The sequence below is a fragment of the Lagenorhynchus albirostris genome, chromosome 21 (assembly GCF_949774975.1).
Source record: "Lagenorhynchus albirostris chromosome 21, mLagAlb1.1, whole genome shotgun sequence".
NCBI lineage: Eukaryota > Metazoa > Chordata > Mammalia > Artiodactyla > Delphinidae > Lagenorhynchus > Lagenorhynchus albirostris.
In genome coordinates this window covers 22,806,814-22,826,715 of record NC_083115.1, presented here as the reverse complement: position 1 = coordinate 22,826,715, position 19,902 = coordinate 22,806,814, and the positions used below count along the sequence as shown (strand labels likewise).

The 19,902-nt window shown below is 43.2% G+C and overlaps 1 protein-coding gene across 1 annotated transcript in view; it reads left to right on the top strand.

The window, feature by feature from the left end:
- Positions 1–19,549, top strand: part of LOC132512635 (storkhead-box protein 1-like) — a 78,389-nt gene extending 58,840 nt beyond the window's left edge. The window contains exon 2 of the mRNA XM_060136406.1: positions 19,500–19,549. Coding sequence (XP_059992389.1) covers positions 19,500–19,510 — 11 coding nt within the window. The 3' untranslated portion in view covers positions 19,511–19,549. The remainder of the gene's footprint in view (positions 1–19,499) is intronic.
- Positions 19,550–19,902: the final 353 nt, after the last annotated feature.

The window sequence follows — 19,902 nt, the reverse complement described above, 5'->3', positions numbered from 1 at the left end:
CATGAACAAGTTACTCAGTCTCTCTCTGCACCTCAGTTTCTTCATCTGAAGTGAGTCGTGGTGATTACTTGAGGGTTTTTTTGAGGCTTTGATGCGATGACATAGATGAAGCGCCTAGCAGATTGTAGGGCTCCTTGTGGGCCCTCAAAAATAGGGACAATTATCATGATGATATAAACACCAATACGTCAAAAAACAGTCTAAATCAAGACCCCAAAGAGAGCCAAAATATAAACTGGTGGCTCGAGGAATTATCACAAAGTGGAGACGTACTCAGGGAACGACCAACCAGGTGAAAACGAGAATGTTAGCAGTCTCCCAGAGGCCTCTTCATCCCTCCCCATCTGCCTGACTCCCCCTTCCCTTCTCGCCAAGTAGCCACTTCCCTAAGCTTCTAACACTCAACAGATATTTAGGGAGAGTCTCCTAGATTCCGGGCACTAAACCATGGTGGACAAGGTAGACAGTGTTCTTGTCCTCAGGGAGCTTCCATTCTAGAGGCAGGAGCCAGACAGCAAAAAGATACGTGAATAAATTACTCTGATGTTTTCTGATGCTGCAAAGTGTTGTGAAGAAAATAAGACAGGTTAAGGGGCTGGAGAATGGCCACCAGAGGATCCTTCCGAAAGGGGGGTCAGGGAAGGCCCTTCCTGAGAAGTGACGTTTGGGAAGACCTGGGGAGGGGCAGCCCCCGCGGAGGGAGAAGCCTGGGGTCTGGAGGATGTCTGAAGAGCGGGAAGAAAGCCAGCGAGAAATCGGTCCTTGAAGAGGCAGAGTCCACATCGTGAGGGCCTCATAGACTATGGGAGGAAATTGGGTTTTGTTCTAACTGAAATGGGTCGTAAGGCCATCTGTTGTCAGTGCCGTGAAAGGAAGGGTGGATTGCTTCCACGCCGTCCCCCCAGCACCGTCTTGCTGAACGCTGCGTAACGCGTTCTCCTTTTGTAAAGCACGTTCACATGTAGGGTCTCCTTTTTTTTTTCTTTTTTTTTTGTATTTTATTTTATTTATTTTTTTTATACAGAAGGTTCTTATTAGTCATCCATTTTATACACATCAGTGTATACATGCAATCCCAATCTCCCAGTTCATCCCACCACCCCCACCCGCCCCCCGCCGCTTTCCCCCCCTTGGTGTCCATACGTTTCTTCTCTACATCTGTGTCTCAATTTCTGCCCTGCAAACCGGTTCATCTGTACCTTTTTGATCCTCATGACCACCGTGTAACGTCCACCAAAAGGTCTGATCATGTCCTGTGATCGAAACTGTGAGGGCTTAAGCCTTGTTGCAGAACTCCTTACCACACAAGGAGCACAGCCATCCTCCTATTTGCATTGGTGATGTTGTAATGGCTCAGAATCTTCCTGCCTAAGAATCCAGTTAACTCCTGCAGGGGCCAGGTGCTCTTGTGTCTCCCAAAAGGTTGTCTGTGGAACATCAGTCACAGACAGTGCTCATGAAAGAAGGGGTCCCTGTCGAGTAAATGTGGACATGGGGCACAGTGCCCCCTCCCCCTGGAGAGTCCCCATGTAAAATGTTGTAAAGGCTCTGAGAAGTTCTGCAGTAATGAAATACTTTAACCCAGCCATTTCCCACCCCTGGCCACAGAACCACTTTTTATACGCAGCCTCCATTGACATCTGGCTCAGTTCTCGGAACGCCTTTTGGAAAATACCAGCCCGAAGAGTTGCTATTTAGTGTTTACTCAATGGTCTCTTGAAAGAGTTCAATTATTTCATGAACCTAAAACTCCTCTCTTATGTGAAAGGATTAGAAACCACATTCGTAAAGCACTTCCATATGCTTAGCATGAAGAACCTGGACAAACGGAGATCCAAAGTGTTGAAAATCATAAATCCACTCCTGTTTTGAGCACTCCTGTTAATTCCTTTGTCCTTTGAACTCACAGCATTTCCATTACTATGGTACCGTGATGCGCTTGTATTTCTGGATACTAGAATGTCAAAGCCGGAACCAGTCTTACCTGGTTTAAGAGATAAATGTTCTGAACCACGCATGGCTTTGATTTTGGATTATTATCTACGAGGATGTATATGTACATAGAAGAGAGTCCATTTATAGATCCCTTGCAATCTTCTGTACCTGTTGCCACACAGATTCCTCTTCTTTTAATCTTTTTCTTGCTCTTACCTAGGGATTTACACAACTGTATCTGAAGTTGCAGGAGACGTTTTTGATAGATGTTCACAGAGACCTGCCTGAATTCTGGCAGGGTTTGTGGGAAAGTGCCTGATTCACTTCTAGCTTCAACTTTATAATTCCTCACAGATTTTCATGTCTCCTAACGCTTGTGTTTCTCCCCGTTTCCTAGCTCGGGCTCCATCTGTGTTGTCTTCATTTTCTTAACTCTGTGGTCCACATTTTTTAAAAATGTTACTTTATTTTAATACTCTGCCTGGAGTTCAGCACTTCTTAAATTAGGTTCTCAGAACAAAAAATTTTGAAATATGAAGAAACACAGAGGTAAATGGGGCTTTTTACTGCAGGACTTCTCAGTGCCTTTAATATTCTAATACACATTGTTAATCTCCAGAAGGGAGATAGAACAGTATTTTCCTAATTTATTTACCTACTGAACCTCTACCGCAACCCCTTTAATAGCATCTTGTAAGAATGTTATTCTGAAAATCCCTCTTTGCATCAAATCCAAACCTCTCGACCTATATTTTCCTTAACCATTTCTCCAGCATTATGTCCCATTACCCCTTTGATTATCTGCCCCAGTAAAACCAATTGGTTTATAATCCTCCCGAAAAACGTTGCATTTCCCTGGGTTTAATCTCTTCTCATGATATTCCCTCTGTCTTCCCCGTGGATCCAATGATCTTTCCTAGCAAATGTGGAATGCTTTATTTTCTTTCTTCTGCACCTATATCAAAGATCACAGTTCTTCAAATCCCAGCTCCTCTGGGAAGACTTTACTGACCAAACAGTCCACTAAGAATCTCTCTTGGAGCTATTATGATCCGTACCTCACCTTTAGCCAGTACAGGCTTACCTCGGAGATATTGCGAGTTCGGTTCCAAATATTGCGATAAAGCGAGTCACAGGAATTTTTTGGTTTCCCAGTGCATGTGAAAGTAATACTTACACTATACTGTAGTCTATTAAGTGTGCAATAGCATTGTGTCTAAAAAACAATGTCCATACCTTCATTGAAAAATACTTTATTGTTAAAAAATGCATCGTCTGAGCCTTCAGCGAGTCGTAATCATTTTGCAATAGTAGCATCAAAGATCACTGATCACAAATATTAACAATGAAAGAGTTTGAAATATTGCGAGAATGACCAAAATGTGACACAGAGACGAGGTGAGCAAATCCTGTTGGAAAAATGGCACTGATAGACTTGCTCGACACAGAGTTGCCACAAACGTTCAATTTGTAAAACACGCAGTATCTGTGAAGGGCAAGAAAACGAGGCCTGCCTGTATTATGAGTGTTTACTGACTTGTGGTTTATCACATATATGCTGTCTCTGCTCCTTGGGGCTAAAACCTGTGTGTGTGTGTGTGTGTGTGTGTGTGTGTGTGTGTGTGTGTGTGTAAAATCTCTCGCTGAGCTTTGCACACAGTGGAAAGTGCACATATATCCAAAAGGATAGTTTGTATTTTGTTTAGAAGATTGGCTGTTCATCTCTCTTCCTGGATACTAGGAGTAGGATGGGGCAGGATTGTTGCGTTACCTACCGCTTGGTCAATGAGGTGGGCAGAGGCTTTAGAAAAGGAACGAACAATGGCTGTGGAAATGACAAGAAGCAAACATACTAAGCACATAGAAGGGTGAATACAAAGCACTGTTATTCTCCCTAAATGAGCTTACAGTCTGCTGGGGAGAGATACACGATTTAATAAAAAGGCCATGCTAGTTGTACCCAAAATCATGATAGGAATATAGAATTGAAGATGGTTAATGTAGGGTGGCATGGGGGGCTCTAGGAAGGCAGATACAAGGCACGTAGGGGATGCGAAGAACAAGAGTCAGCGAAGAAGAAACAGTGACTTAGGCTAAGAAGAAAGACGAATTACGAATTCGGAAGGCAGAGAGGAGGGAAAGGAAATTCCAAGCAGAGGGAAACAATCGTGTAACTGACGCCTAGAAACAAGAAACCTTGGCGTGTAGGCTGCATGGGGAGACGTTGTGGAGACCAAGGTGGGGTTTGGGGGAGTCCCGTTGTGAAGGCTTTGAACCACGTGGGCACGGAACGGCCATTGGAACAAAGTTTAAACTGGGGAGTGATGCGATCACTTTGGGAAAAATGGAGGTGGAAGCTGGCTGCGGATGAGAACAATGAGGTTGCCACGGGTCCAGTTTTCTTTGTTATTCCCGGCAGACCTGGGTGCTGTATCAGGAGTGGAGAAAACTTGCAGCCTAGTTGTGGGGAGAGAACGATGTGCGTGCAGGGGACCATTTCAGCTCCCCACCCACCTTCCAGGGGCCACACGGCTCTCTGATAACAAGAGCTCAGCCCCTTCAAGAAGATGAGCTGGCCCTGAACTTGAACACCTGATTGCCGATTCCCCTCGCTGTCTCTCTCTCCCGTGTCTCTAAGTGGCAGCCTCCAAGATATCATATTACACCGAGCGAGGAAAGAATGTTCTCCATGGTGAACCTGCTCTGACACTCTTAAGGTCCTGTTCCCCCTGGTGTTCTGAGTGGGACGGTTCAGACTTCAGAGCTTCCAGGCGTGGTTTAACAGCCATCTGTTTTAATCAGGCATGTTGTATGATTTATGGAGAGAAAGATGATGTCGGGGGAGGGAGCTGGTATATATGATACCCTCGTAATTAGACCCGAGTTATTGTCCAAGTGCAGGGGCCCAGGCAATGATGTGTTTGTATTTTTTAAAAAGATTTATTTATTTATTTGTTGTTTATTTTGGCTGCACCGGGTCTTAGTTGCAGCATGTGTGTGGGATCTAGTTCCCTGACCAGGGATCGAACCCGGGCTCCCTGCATTGGGAGTGCAGAGTCTTACCCACTGGACCGGCATTGTTGCTTTTCGTTTAACTGCTCTTTCGCTTAAAGTTTCAAAGCCCCTTGCTAGTGTTTCTAAAACGGCAACAATTTGTATTTTGGGAACTCTCAGGCTTTTGCTTTTTTTACATAAAAACTACTGGGTCGTCCTTACAGTATTTATTTTATGCCTATACTACCTCCCTTCGAGATAAAAATAGTTAACAGTTTCATAACACTTACTAATGTTCTATATGCCAGACATATATCAATACAAACTCATCTAATTCTCCTAGTAAAGCCCTGAAGTAGACCCTGGTGTTCTTATGCCCGAAGCGTAGATGAGGGAATCGAAAGAGAGAGACACGGTGATAGGAATGGAACAGCTGAGATGTGAACCCAGGCACCCAAGGTCTGCGGTCTGTGCACGTAGACACGCCATCATATTACCTTTCCGCAGATAATTTTCACATTACTACAGTGTAGAAAGATGCTGCTAGCGCCATCTTTTTCTAAAAGAAATATATATGTGTATTTTAACTAATATTCCAGATAAGAATGATGCATTTCCCACTAAGTTTATCTCTTTCCTTCCCCAAAATCCTTGTGGAAAATACAAATGACATCAAAGGTTGCCAGGTGGACTTGGTCTGTAGGATGTGGTACCGTAAGTGGAGTGACTTGGAAACTGGGAGAAGTGAGTTTCAGTTTCGGCATTGACTCAGATGAGCTCTGGGGCCTTGTACATGTTACTTGACTTTTTTGACACTGTTTCTTACGAGGACAAGGATTTCAGCTTTAAGTGTCCAGGAAGCCATCACACAGGACAGTAAGAGAAAGGGTTTTGGCTGCAGGATCACACTCTTGAGAGAGATTCAGGACCAGGGCTGGTTCCTTTCAGGATGACCCGACCTCACAGAACTTTGCTGGAAGTTGTGGAGTCACGAAGAGCAGAGACAGGCCGATCTCCCAAAGAGGTGTTACCTTTAGATTAGATTCACCTTTGTATTATTTTTTCCGGTGTGCTATTTGTCATTTTCGTAGAATGATGGGTTTTTTCCAGATTATAAGCTACTACCACTTGGAACTTTGTCACTGTTTCCTGTTAGCACAAGCATAAGCATCGCTAGCAGAGGAACAAGGATAAAGGAGCTTACATTTCTTCCCCCTGTTGTTAGTTTTGTCTGTGAATCAGATTGAACCTGAGCCCAACATCTTGACGACACTTCAGGTGTGACTAGTGGCCTTCGTGCTCAATGGTGATAACGTTAGAGCAGCTGCGAGTTTTGAATCAGATTGTTATTCTCATTCTGAATTTAATATCTGATTTCTAAGATTTCTCTTTGGTTTCTCGTAGTGTTTTTTTAAAATAAATCGTTACTGGAGTATAATTGCTTCACAATACTGTGTTAGTTTCTGTTGTACAACAAAGTGAATCAGCCATATGCATACATATGTCCCCATATCCCCTCCCTCTTGCGTCTCCCTCCCACGCTCCCTATCCCACCCCTCTAGGTCGTCGCAAAGCACGAGCTGATCTCCCTGTGCTACGCGCTGCTTCCCACTAGCTAACTATTTTACATTCAGTAGTGTATATATGTCCATGCTACTCTTACTTCGCCCCAGCTTCCCCCTCCCCGCCCGTGTCCTCAAGTCCATTCTCTGTGTCTACGTCTTTATTCCTGCCCTGCCACTAGGTTCATCAGTACCTTTTTTTTTTTTTTTTAGATTCCATATATATGTGTTAGCATACGGTATTTGTTTTTCTCTTTTTGTATTGTTGAATGAAACACTTTCCTGTTCAAAAGGGGGTTGAGAATCTAACAGATTATTCGCACCAAGAAAGACATTATTTCATTGTACGGCATTTTGCACCTTCTTTGGGATCCCCTTCTTATTGCTCTTTCTAAGTTTTACATTTAACTTTTGTTTAATATTATTGTACTTGAGAAATCTAGGAATAGAGCAAAATTTAGGCACATGTAGACATTTAATCACCTGCATCTTCTGGTTGTCAGTAGTAGAAATCTTTGAAGTTTGTTTTCTTGTAACTCGTATGTTTGGACTGCTGATTTGGTTGTAAATTAGACTTTATTGCAGTCTTGATCGACTGAGACTCTGCACTCACTTTAAAGGGTATAACATATTAGCTCATGGATAGTTAGGGGCAGGTAATATAAGTCTACATAAAGTATATGAAATGATCAGTGTATTTTATTTTGTAAATCATGATGTCTAGAGTGGAAGCAATTGGTCCTCAAGTTTGCTATCTGTGGTACAAACTAGAGGAGAGAACGAAAAGCTATCTTTTTCTTCTAGTTCTTTTTTTCCATGAGCGGGGGCTATTTTATGTGTCAAGGAATCAGTGGCTAAACTTTCTATCACTGTGTTTCAGTTCTACAGCTGCCTGTAAACAACTTTATCCATTTTAGAGTAAATCAAGGTAGGAATGTGTTCACTCCGTACATATTCCAAGGGTCAGTCCCTCAAGTGCTTAGAAAACAGTTTTTCTCTAAACCTCCCATTTTAATTTCCAGATAGCACTTTTTTAGGAAATTCCGCCAAAATTCTGATTGATTTTGAAAACTCCCAGATTGCCTTTAAAACTTACAGAGACTGTTTACCGAGGCCTTAAAGAGTGATTTCAACAATATGACAGAGGAAGAGAGGGTGAAAGAATAGAACTTATTAAGCCCAAGAGCCCAAGGAGCAAAGGGCAGCAGGGTGAGGGGTGGACATGCCTCTTCCCGGGCTGGGGGACTGAGGGCAGTGGCACCAAGTGAGCTTTCAGAGAATAAGTCTAATTCCTTCTTGATCAGATCATCATTGAAAGCATAGAAAACGGTCATAGTCTCTCAGAACAGTGGCCCATCCAACCATGATCCTGCATTACAGTGGGACTGGCCATTACTTGTCCTTTGTCATCCCAAGAACAGATTTCCCTTTAGGAACTTGGGGTATGTTTCCGATCCAGGCTCTTGTCCCATATAGTTAATGCTTGGCCTGTGCCATTACTTTTAGTCCATTGATGTTCACTGAGCCCCTTTGCTGGTCCAGGTTCTGTGCTGAGCTCAGGAGATAGAGGGAAATAGCTTCTCCTCTGGATATCTCACAGCCCCACAGAGGGTAATAGATAGGGATTTATCTAATACTCTCTGTGGGGTAAATGAGCAATTTGTTACAAAGTGCCACGTGTCACTAGAGCACCCACGGAGAGGTAGGGATGCAGAGGAGGGATCAGAGCTCCTTCAGCTTTTCATTCGTGTCGTTTGAAATTTGTAGGATAGGGAGTGAAATTAATATGCCTCTCAAACCCTGGAGTATATCCGATGTCTGGGATTTGGGTACTTTTTCGGCCAGTCTGTATTTACCCTAAATGCGTCTCTTTAGCATTATCTCCGCGACTGCAGCCTCTCAGTGGCATCTGGGGTGAAATGTTAAGAAAACATTTCGGGGCTTCCCTGGTGGCGCAGTGGTTGGGAGTCCGCCTGCCAATGCAGGGGACGCGGGTTCGTGCCTCTGTCCGGGAAGATCCCGCATGCCGCGGAGCGGCTGGGCCCGTGAGCCATGACCGCTGAGCCTGCACGTCTGGAGCCTGTGCTCCGCGGCGGTGAGAGGCCCACATACCGCAAAAAAAAAAAAAAAAAGAAAGAAAACATTTGGACATCAGGCCAATAAATCACAGAGACTATTTTGCTAGTCAAGTGTAGTGACATTTTTAGGGAAGACGCTAGAATCCCAGATAGCCATGGACAGTCACTTCTTTAAGTCATTCCTATACATACGGGTTGGTTAACAAAAGACAGATCTGAGCCTTACTAGGGTGTCCTGGTGTGCTGGTGAGGTGGCAGAACCTTCTCCAAAGACGAATGTCCTCCCTGAGGTGAAGGTGGCCCAGGTGCCCATGAAAAGCTTAGGGAAATAGGAACTGATAATTAAACTAGGGGGAGGCTTGTCACAGCAGTGCTGTGGTCCTGATGGCTGAGAAGGACTCACATGCTCAGTTTCTCTCCTGGACGCAGCAATGCTAGTCTTTTCCTCCAATTCAAGACCTTATGGAATGTAGCAAAACCTCAAAAGAGCAGAAATAAGGTGCCTGGCTTAACTGAATTTTCTGGTTTATTAAGAGTAAACCCTTTTGTTAAGAGTAAACCCATTTATTAAAAGTAAGCCATTTTTCCCCCTTCTCTGCTCTTGTCCATGAAAATGTCTTTAATACAAGGCAGGGACTACCCTTGAATCTTTTGGGGTTTGCTTGGGGTTTGAGGGATTTCCCCAGGTTCATTTGATGTTGGTATTATTCCTCATGGTAACAGATGAAATTCAGATGATTTTCTATAACTTTAAACAACTAAATAAACACTGATGATGTATTTATTTGCTATGTGAAGGCTCTGGTTAGTGAAATTAAAGTTTACCAGTACAGTGTGATGCAGGCTGTTTTCAATATCGGTGACAAATACAAGAAAGCAAGAGCTTCTGCTGTCTTACAACAGTTTTGCCACCGAAAGGAAAGAAAATAAACAGTAAAGAAGACAGAACCCACTACTTAAAAATACTGTCAAAGTTATTAAAAGTGGCTAGAAACTGACTATCAGTGAAAGCTATTCCTAATCCATGTGTGTTACCCATGGCGCATATAGATTGATGGGTAGAAACAGATGGTCCTAAGGTAGGTATTTCTAAGCTCTTTTTTTACTGTAGCCATAGGAATCCCATGAAAGGTTAAAAACTATAATGTATCACCTTTTCAACTTGCTAAGTTATATTTTCATCGCTGGAGGTAATTTGTATTACTGTATCTATATACCACCTGATTCCACAGTTTGAAAATAGGAAATGTTTTCATTCCTTAGATTAAATCAGTAGAGGAGAAATTCGGAATGAATCAGTCAGAATACTTAGAACAGTAATTTACCATGCTGTTAATTTGCTAACTCAGAATCAATCTTTATTAATTTTGGCTTTACTAATTTTACATTTTGTGATTAGTTGGATAAAAGTTGGACTAGGGTTATTTTTCGGATTTGTGAACGGCTTATTAGGTTATATAATTGTATAAATAGAAACAATCAGTGACTACTTAAAGCTACTTAAGAGACCATTCTTTGGACGTTTTCCTGCCCTTGAAAAACATTGATAAGCTATTTAAAAATCATTCCTCTCCGCCGTCTAAAGGAATCCTGGAGATGGTTTGCTTTTCCTTGCTTCTTTTTCTGTGATGTATTAATTCCAGGCGTTATTATGTCAGGACCCAGGAATGGGTTTCTAATGAACAGAGGACAGCTTTAAACAGACAATCCATAATGTGACACGGGAATCTTTACCAACATTTGTTTATGAGTTGATCTGGGGCAGCTCAGAACTCATATGTCCAAAGGAAAAAAATCATTTAAAATAGTGAATACATTTTTAGACGAAACTACCCACACCTATGTCACTCTTCGTGCAGCTGTGATACTATAGTACTAGTACCTTCAAACCATAATGCTATTATATAACTTACTAGAACTCGAGCGCTAGAGCCATAGTATGATTAAAATGCCTATGGTGGGCTGGCTCACCAAAGTAGTACATTAATACTCTCATAATATTAGTCATTTCTTTACCTATATGAGGGGTAATGTTGGCTTTTTGTACTCTGGACTTGACGTGCATCACCATTGACAACCTTGTTTCTTGGGACAGTGCGTTCTACAGCAGATTGTGGTTTATAAATTTGAAGTCAAAGAACACCTGTGTACATATCTGATTTATAAGAATGAGAGTAAACTGTTTAATAATAAGAATCTTTAGAGACTTAAGACTCTTTCTTTGAATAGTCATGTATCACACAATTATGATCCTCATGGCATTTCCATCGTGCTAAGACTTTAACATAATAATTATGAATTCCAGTTGTTTCACTGAGCAGGGAGGGTTTCAGTTATTACCACATGAAGAGTGGAATTGCTGGTTCACAGGACCTCGTTTGTTGATAGAACTTTATTCTTAAAAATATAAAAGTGTACTTTCTAAGGATTCTTTTAAAAAAATTGTAATAGCACCATACTTGTTTCTTTTCTCTTTTTTTTTTAACTGAGGTATAGTTGATTTACAGTGTTATATAAGAGTATCCTTTATTTCACAGTTTTTATTAATTCCAGCTAGTCTTTCCCTGGCAAGCCCACATTCATGGAGTTTGTTGAATGCAAAAATGTTCTTGCTTGAAAGCTTACGTGACTATATCCTGAAGGTTAAACTTCAGACCTAGAAACAAGGCAGATGCTGGTTTTATGTGGCGTGTTTAATGCTTGCCTAAAGTTATTTATGAGTTTTGTATTTCTTTGATTCCTTATCTGTTTTATCTGATGCGGGGCCGCAGTGATTATCATTCTGGTGAGTGGGCACCATTCCTGCCCGGGTTTAAGAGGAGATGCCACCCTTACACGGGAACCATGGCCTCTAGTCCTCGGGGTCAGATCTGGTGCTCCAGGTGTGCTTGGGTTTTGTTTTTATTTTCTTTTTCAACTCTCTTTTTCCCTTTAAGGACTATGACATCCCTTCAGGGCATACGAATTCTTTGCCCCCTTCTTGGCTGCCCTTCAGAGGGCATGTCTTTTTTTCAGTACTTCTGATAGGCGTTTCCTGCTCTTTTTTCAAATTGCTAAACTGGAAAAAGTTTTTGAACCTTGAAAACTGTGTATCCTGATCTACTTTCAGGACCCATGCCAGGGAGTAAAATTACGCTAATTGCTTTTAATCTCCTAGTCACTTCAGTTTTGGTGTGAGAACATTGTGGTATGTGTGAACAGGTTTTTGTGTCAGAAAAATAATCGAAAACCCTTGCTCGGAAAAATAGCGCCATTAGGAGCCATCAAGCAGAGCGTAATGGTGGCAATTAATGACAATCAGGGGCCAACTTACTGCCTGCCGTAGCTGACATTTTTTTAAAGGAGTGAAACATATGAAGTTTATTTTATTATTATTATTCTTTTACTTTGTGTAAGTATTTTTACATCTGCTTGTGATTATTCTGCCTTGTAACTACCACCTCAGGCCCAGTCCTTTTTAGGGGGAAAAAAATGAATTCCTTATGTAATAAGTTATCATTTGGAAAATTTCTCTGACAGACCATGAGCTCTTCTTATGAAACATTCGATACAAAAAAAGAAAAAAGAAAAAAGAAAGCACAGCTGTAATTCACTACAGGAATAGGGGTTTATAGTGGATCTTACGTATCCAAGTTAGTTACTTTCGTGAGGATAAAAATTTGTACCTCGTATCTGAATGCAATAATGTCATACGAAGGGTTGCAGCTTAAAAAACCCTATCATATGGATAAACTAGAACTTACACCGAGACAGCAGGGCATCAAGGGGAGCCATTTGGGTCTTGCTTAAGGTCACTTATTTACTGGAAATATCTTCAGTTTAGGCTCATACTGAAGCATACACCCTAAAGGCAGAGTAATTGCCAGGTTCCAGGATATGTATAAACATTATATGTACTTAAAAAAAAAAACACAAGTGCATTTTAAAAATTTAAATATAAGGAAGAAATACAAAAGCTATGCGTCAGAGACCTGAAAGGCATATTTAACATTAATGACAAAAGGGGCCTCTTGCAGATTCTGAAGTGGTGGTTTTTAAAATTAGAAGTTGGGTACGCTGTAACCTAAGAAGCATACGATATAGCTGTTGCTAGGGTACGGGGCCTGCTTTTGCCAAAAACTGGGTAAACAAACAAGATAAACCCACGTAAATCGATGGCTCTGGTCCTGACAACTCAATGATCATCTGCTTATTTTTTTTAAATTCTGTGTTTTCTCCCCCTCCAATATCTATGTATCTGACACTTTGGAATTCAGATCTGCTCTCATGAGATTAGTCAGTCATCTTTGTGGTTCTGCTGTTTGCTTCTTCAGTGAAAGTTTGAAGAACGCTGAAAACCCTGGAATCAACCCTAAGACCTAAAAATTTCAGAACAGCTCGTTCCGAGACTTGTGCGTAAGCTGTGAATGTTACTGCTCAGATTTTTAGAGTGTTACTTATTTTTCAGATGCTGTCTCTTTATTTTGAATATGAAGGATGTCTTAAGTCTTTTCCCTACATGTCACATCCTGTTGGCGCGTTTAGATCTTTCCGTAAGTGTTTTTGTATTGCACCCCTATAAAAATGGGGAGGTCTGGTTTGTTTCTCGGAGTGTTCTTGACTTTAGGAGGGTGTTGAAGACTCTGCCTTGTCAACTATGAAAGGGCTGCGCCAGCAGCACACGACATGTAACCTTGCTTCTGAAACACAGTGATTTGGGATTGTTTTCATAGGTACTGTGGGTGTAATAATACCACCCTTTACTGTCTCGCAGGTACGTTGAAAGGCTAAGTGGGGCAATGTATGCGCACAGGCTTTGAGCTCTTTGGAAGAGAGCTATTTCAATCAGGCGTATAATTAGATTCATCCCCATTGTTATTGTGCTTCTAAAAATTGCGCAGGAAGCTCCATGGTAATGTGGTGTTGTGGTTGTATCAGCTCACAGCTTCCAAGGCTGCCCTCCTTGGAATGGCTTGTGGCTTGTGTAAGTACATGGTGAGTGGACCATCATTCCATCTTCCTTCGAGAAGGGGTGCTCTGACTCAGATGCGGTTCTACCAGCATCCTAGCAGATGGCAAGAAACAGATTGCAGAGACTTGGAGAAAAAAAAAAAAAAGGCCTGGGTGCATGCCACCCACGTTTGTAGCTGCAACTTCAGTTGGGATATTGTCTTATCGATGACATTGTGGGAAAGTCTTCATACCCTGGGAAAAGTCAGCCTTTTGGAAGTCATTTTTCTTCAGGGGTGCCTGCTTTTCTCTGCAACCTCAGCCCTCCCTGCAGTCAGAACTGAAGAAGAAAGTCTTTTGTATGAGAGCCATGTGGCCAGAGCTTGGATTTACAGAATTCTCCTGAAGCAGCTGTAGTCTCAGATTGACTCCTGGAAAGCTCAGAGTCTCAGGAGGACTGAGATTATTAATAAGCTTGTATCACTTTTTTGAGTGTTTTAAAACGTACTTATCATTTAAAGTAATTGTACAGAACTCTTTTTACCAGTACTTTCTCTCGATTTATAGAACTGTGCACAAATATACACAGAGACTCTACAAATATAGTATAGTTTTCCACTAGAATTAAATTTGCGTATTGTGGGAAACCTTTGGTTTCTGTGCACACTCAGGAATAGAGCCACATACGTGTCAAAAGCTCCCATTTCTCGGGCGCCGAGTGGTTCTCTGCTGCCTCGTTCACTGGTCAGCATTCTTCCCCAAGTGGTCTTCAGCAAAGCCTGTCATTGGGGGCCTGAGGTGATGGGGATTGTGGAGAAACTAAACTCCAATTCTTTTCGTTATTACTCTCTTCAAAACAGAGGTTCTTCCCTTCTCTCTCTTTCCCCCCTCCTCTTCCTACAGGCTTTGATCTTAGACAGGTGATGGTGGATGCCACGGTCAGGGCCTTAGAAGATGGGGCAGAAGGAAGAAGCATTGGGTTCTGTTTTCTCCTCCTTGTTGATAGCACTTCCCGAGGCCGAATCGCTATTCTAGGGAGTCTGCGCGTGTGCCCCAGACCAGGTCTTCTTTTGAGGAGAAGAGCGGGGGACTGGGTACCACGGGGCCGCGTGACCTGGGGTGTCCGCCCTCACATGCCCTGGGAGCCTGGCTTCCAGCCTCTGCATCCGTTGGCTCTTCCCTTGCCTTTCACGCAGTGGTAGTTTGTGCCTCTTTGCAAAGCCCTCTGAGAAACCTGAGTGACAGTATGTGTCTTGTCAAAAGAGGGATGAAGGGGCTTCCCTGGTGGCGCAGTGGTTGAGAGTCCGCCTGCCGATGCAGGGGACATGGGTTCGTGCCCTGGTCCGGGAAGATCCCACATGCCGCAGAGCGGCTAGGCCCGTGAGCCATGGCCGCTGAGCCTGCGCGTCCCGAGCCTGTGCTCAGCAACGGGAGAGGCCGCAGCAGTGAGAGGCCCGCGTACCGCAAAAAAAAAAAAAAAAAAAAGAGGGAGGAAGAGGAGGGTCAACTTTGAAACCTGGCTCTTGAGAGGGACGTCGTTTTGCTTATTTTAATCTTACACCAGCACCTTGGATGCTGTCGCCCCTTAGGCCCCAAGTTAGCCAGCACGTTTACAGGAGCATTTTGCTGATGCCCGAACCCCCATGTGCTCCTCCAGAGGACCAGATCTCCTGTTGACCCGGGTTCTGTTTCTTGGGGACACCTGAACCCTGGCCCTGACACACAGGCTTTTTTGACGGCGACCATGTCTATCATCTGAACTTGAAGGGGAGACTCCAAGCAGTCTGAGCCATTACCCCCGACTTGGCCAGGCTCCAGGCTCTTCGCAGCCTCCCAAACGGGCCGGGCTTCGTTTCCTCCGGGGCCAGCTCCAGCCCTGGCTCAGCTACTTACCTGTTTGGCTCTGATCAGTGAGGGGATGTGACCAATAGGCTCCTTGGCATTCCTTGTTTATAACCAGAAAGGGAGCTCCACCAGGAAGGAGGATTTTACAAATGAGAGCATTCAGTCGAGTTAGGCGGGGCCAGAGGAGAGGCTGCCGACTGAAATGATTTGAGAGGCGCTAAAGGGCCCCAACTGTGCAGAGGCCACCCTTCGGGCCTCCTGCCCGGGGAGGACCTGGGCCCTGCCCTTCTCTCTGACGCCTGGCTGCGGCCTGAGCCATGTTGCTTAGCTGCTGTGTCCTCCCTCTCCTGTCTGCAGAGTGAGCAGGGCCGATCAGGGGTTGTCAGGTAGGTGATGTAAACGGGTGAAGTGGGCCGAGGGCACATTCTTGTCCATTGCGGCTTGGCACACGTGGCCCTCTGAGTACCACTGTGCCTTGGGAATTGAGAATTAGATCTCAGTGTGAGAAAAGTTTCCAACAGTGCATGCACCGTGATACACAGCCACTGATATTTTTTCCCTTCGTGTGGAGGAAGGACCCTGGAGTTGTGGAGCCCTGGAGAGCGCGTGGTCCGTACATAGGGTCACAACTCAGCTCCATTCAGGACTAAAGGCCCTGGGCTATGCTAGTGTCAGCCTGAAACAAACAGATGGCCAGATGTTTCTCCAGCAAAGATGGGTTTATTTGGGATCAGCAGAGAATCACAATTCAGGGTCTGCAGCCATGGGGAACCACGGGGAAATCCCCACCCAGCAAGGGAAGGAGAAAACTTTTATAGAGGGGAAAAGGAAGTTTGAAGGGCCACGGGAAACAAAGAGTCCCTGGCTTTTCATTGGCCAAGTCCTGGCCAGAAAAGAAGGGGAGTCTTCCTTCTTGCTGTTGGGCTCATCACAGGGTGTGAGAGCTCCCCCTTCTGGTCTCCCAACTCTATTTAATTGAGGTTTCTGTTTATTAATTTTTTACAGTATCTTCAGATTTTTTTTTTGGATGCTGTAAATATGTGAAAATTCCCCCAATTTGTTTCTTTTAGATTTATTTATTTATTTTTATTTATTTTTGGCTGCGTTGGGTCTTCTGCTTGCCGGCTTTCTCTAGTTGGGGCAAGCGGGGGCTACTCTTCATTGCAGTGAGTGGGCTTCTCGTTGCGTTGGCTTCTCCTATTGCAGAGCATGAGCTGTAGAGTGCAGGCTCAATTAGTTGCGGTGCACGGACTTAGTTGCTCCGCAGCATGTGGGATCTTCCTGGACCAGGGCTCCAACCCGTGTCCCCTGCATTGGCAGGCGGATTCTTAACCTCTGCGCCACCAGGGAAGTCCCTCCCCCAATTGCTAAAAACACTATACGGATTAAAAATGAAAATAAAAAAATGTGCGAGTTGAATTTGACCAATTTATCATCTTTGGGATAAAAACCAATCCCTAAGTTCTCTTTTAGCTCAGAATTTTATGGGTCTTGGAATCCTGTTCTCCCTGAACTAGGACCCTGCTGTTCCAAGTGTGGTCTGTGGTCCAACACATCAGCCTCTCCTGGGAGCTCGAGAGAAATGGAGAATCTCAGACCCCATCCCAGACCTACGGGATCTGCATTGTAATACAATCCCAAAGATTACAGTTTGAGAAGCACTGAACTAGAATAGCATTTCAGGAAAAGTTCTGCTCAATTATTTTGGACAGGGGGGAAAACATGAACAGTATGTGAGAACGAATCCAGCCTTTAGATTAATTCACTGAGGGAAAGAATGAATGGGTCCAAATATATGAAGATTAGCGTGGGTGAAAGAAGGAGACAGACCTGTAACTTTGGTTGGAATATTGTTTTGCATCCTATGGGCACCGGGGTGGAATTCATGGAAGCTTTGAGCTTCTGGTTGAGGATAAAGGGTTTTTTGTTTTGTTTTGTTTTAAACTCTGTTAAGAATTCTAAACACCTACCTGACGCCACACTGCGCTTAACTCTTTCACATAATTTATCCCATTAAATCCTGACAACAGTATTTTGCGGTAAGAATGATGGCTGGAATATTTTAGACTAGGAAACTGAGCTCCAGGCAGCTTAGGAAGTCATCCGAGGCCACCTGCTAGCTGCAGAAAGAGCAGTGATTTGCACCCAGGAGAGCTGGATCCCCACCCAGAGAGCTGTCCAGCTCAAGCTCCTTTTCTATAACTTTGCCAAGGCTGGGCCTTGCTGGAGACATTAAACAATTTTTGATTGCTTTTGCGAAAGATTTTCTCTTAGGTCTTCAGTGGAGGGTTTGCCCCATAAAAAGTGAGAGCAGTTCCAAAGTAAGAAATATTTGTCACTCCTTAAGGACCGACTATTCTGTTTTAACAATTATTTCCTGCTCTTAATCCTGGAAGTTGGTTCCTGATTTTGATTTTGAATTCCAATTGCAGACAATAGCAGATCGGGAACATGCATGCAGTTTTGGTGTTGAAAGAAAAGTGAATGAGTGTTAATTTAAAAACCATGTTCATTGTGTACCTTTTATGAAAAATCTTCCTCTATAACGACTTCTTCAATTTAGTATTTAACATTTCAAAGGATTTTGAAGGACTCTGCCTTCTCAAAAGTTGCCAAAGATTTCAGCTGTTGTCATCATTAGACTTCAAAGCGGGGACTGCAGGCGATTTTAATGCCACTGCTTTTAATCCTAACCTTTGTATTGAGATTAGGAACATAAAGCATAGCCTGTAAGGGGTAAACCTAATTTTTTTTTTTTTTTTTTGGTTTTGCTTTGTTTTTCCTTTACCCAAAGAATTACAGTGAAAGCCCCACTCTCTGGAATTGTTCTTTACTCATTGCTAGTTTTTTTTTTGAAGTTGTAAGCTGTGCTGAAATCTGCACAATGGTGTCTGTCATGTAAAACGTAGCTGGAGTAATGAAAGGACTTGGCACATAACAACAGTCAATTTCAAGTGCTCACAGCCTGTTTCCATAAAAGATAAAGAGTCACAGATCTCTCTCAAATTAACTTGTATGTGTCATTAGTTTAGTGTTTGAAGGGTGTATGTGTGCATGGGGAAGTTGGGATAAATTAGCTGCAGTGACCTCAGCCAGCCTCATCCCAGCCTCCACTGACCCATTGCCCATGGGACCCTGCCCCCTCTATTATAGCTGCTGTCCCCACTCCCTCTCATCACCCCATCCTTCCCCACCTCCCTGGACCCTGCATGCACCATTCACACACCTTGCTACTCTTAGCCAATACATCAAATGCAGGTATATGTACAGTGTTCCCAGAGAATAAAAATTCCCAGAAGCGTACTAGGGAGGCAGCCACAGAACTCCCTCAGTGGGTGGTTTCACCAGCAACTGAACATCTTACATGGGTTGAGAATGCGACAGGCCCGTGGGATACAGTTAGTAATTTCTTTTCCGATGGTGGCTCTGTCAGTAAGGCTTGTGTAGCCGTAAGTTAAAGTAAGGTACATCTCAACGACATCATTTATCATCAGCAATGTTGGATCCCTAGCATTTGTGTTGCACATTTCCCCATTTTGCAATGGACAGCTGTGTATATTAGCTTCTTGGAGAAATCTGGAGCAGAGTTTTATTTTTTTATTTTATTTTGTTGAAGTATAGACGATTTACAATGTTGTGTTAGTTTCAGGTGTACAGCAAAGTGATGCAGTTACACACACACACATATATATATATTTTTTTCTTTTTCAGATTCTTTTCTATTATAGGTTATTACAAGATACTGAATACAGTTCCCTGTGCTATACAGTAGGTCCTTGTTGTTTATCTCTTTTATATTTAGTAGTGTTATCTGTTAATCCCAAACTCCTAATGGAGCACAGTTTTAGGAGTTACAAGTGGCATAGTTGGTTTGCTGCTGGTGAGTCAAGGGAGAGGTGAGTGGGAACTGTTTTAGGTGTGTGGCTGGCTTCACAGGAGGCTTAGGGAGTGAGATAATAAATAGGTGATAAATAGAAGAGGAATCAGTTATACTTGGGAAGAATGGAAATGAGGAATATGAAAAGGTGAGAGCGTGTAATGGTACAAAGAGTACTGAATCAGAGTCAGGGACCTGGGACTTCCTCCACTTTGGGCTGCCGACTTGCTGCATGGCCTTGGTAAACTCATTCTGTGCCTCATTTTCTTGACCATACAGTGCAGGTGTAGGAGCAGATGGCTTTAAAAGTCTTCTTGGCCAGCTATCAGACCATTTGATTCCAATCTAACATATCCAGGCATAAACCAGTCTACCAGCCAACCTACCAAACAAACCAAAAGACATGATGTGGAGGATAAAGCGTTGTGCTAATTTTGCCGAGGAATTGAAAGATACTGTTAGAAGTTTAAAAAGACAATGTCATGGCCAGATCAGAGACAAAGGTAATTTTTGTCATCTACATGAACTATACCAGAAAAAGTGTGTTTGGATGCCAGGAAGATGGAAAAGATAAGACTGAAATGTTTAGGTTGGGATCAACGTGGGATTTGTGCCCGTAAAGATGAGAGATGGAGAGAGATAGACCCAGAAAAGGTAGTGAAAGAGGCAGCAGAAAGATTAG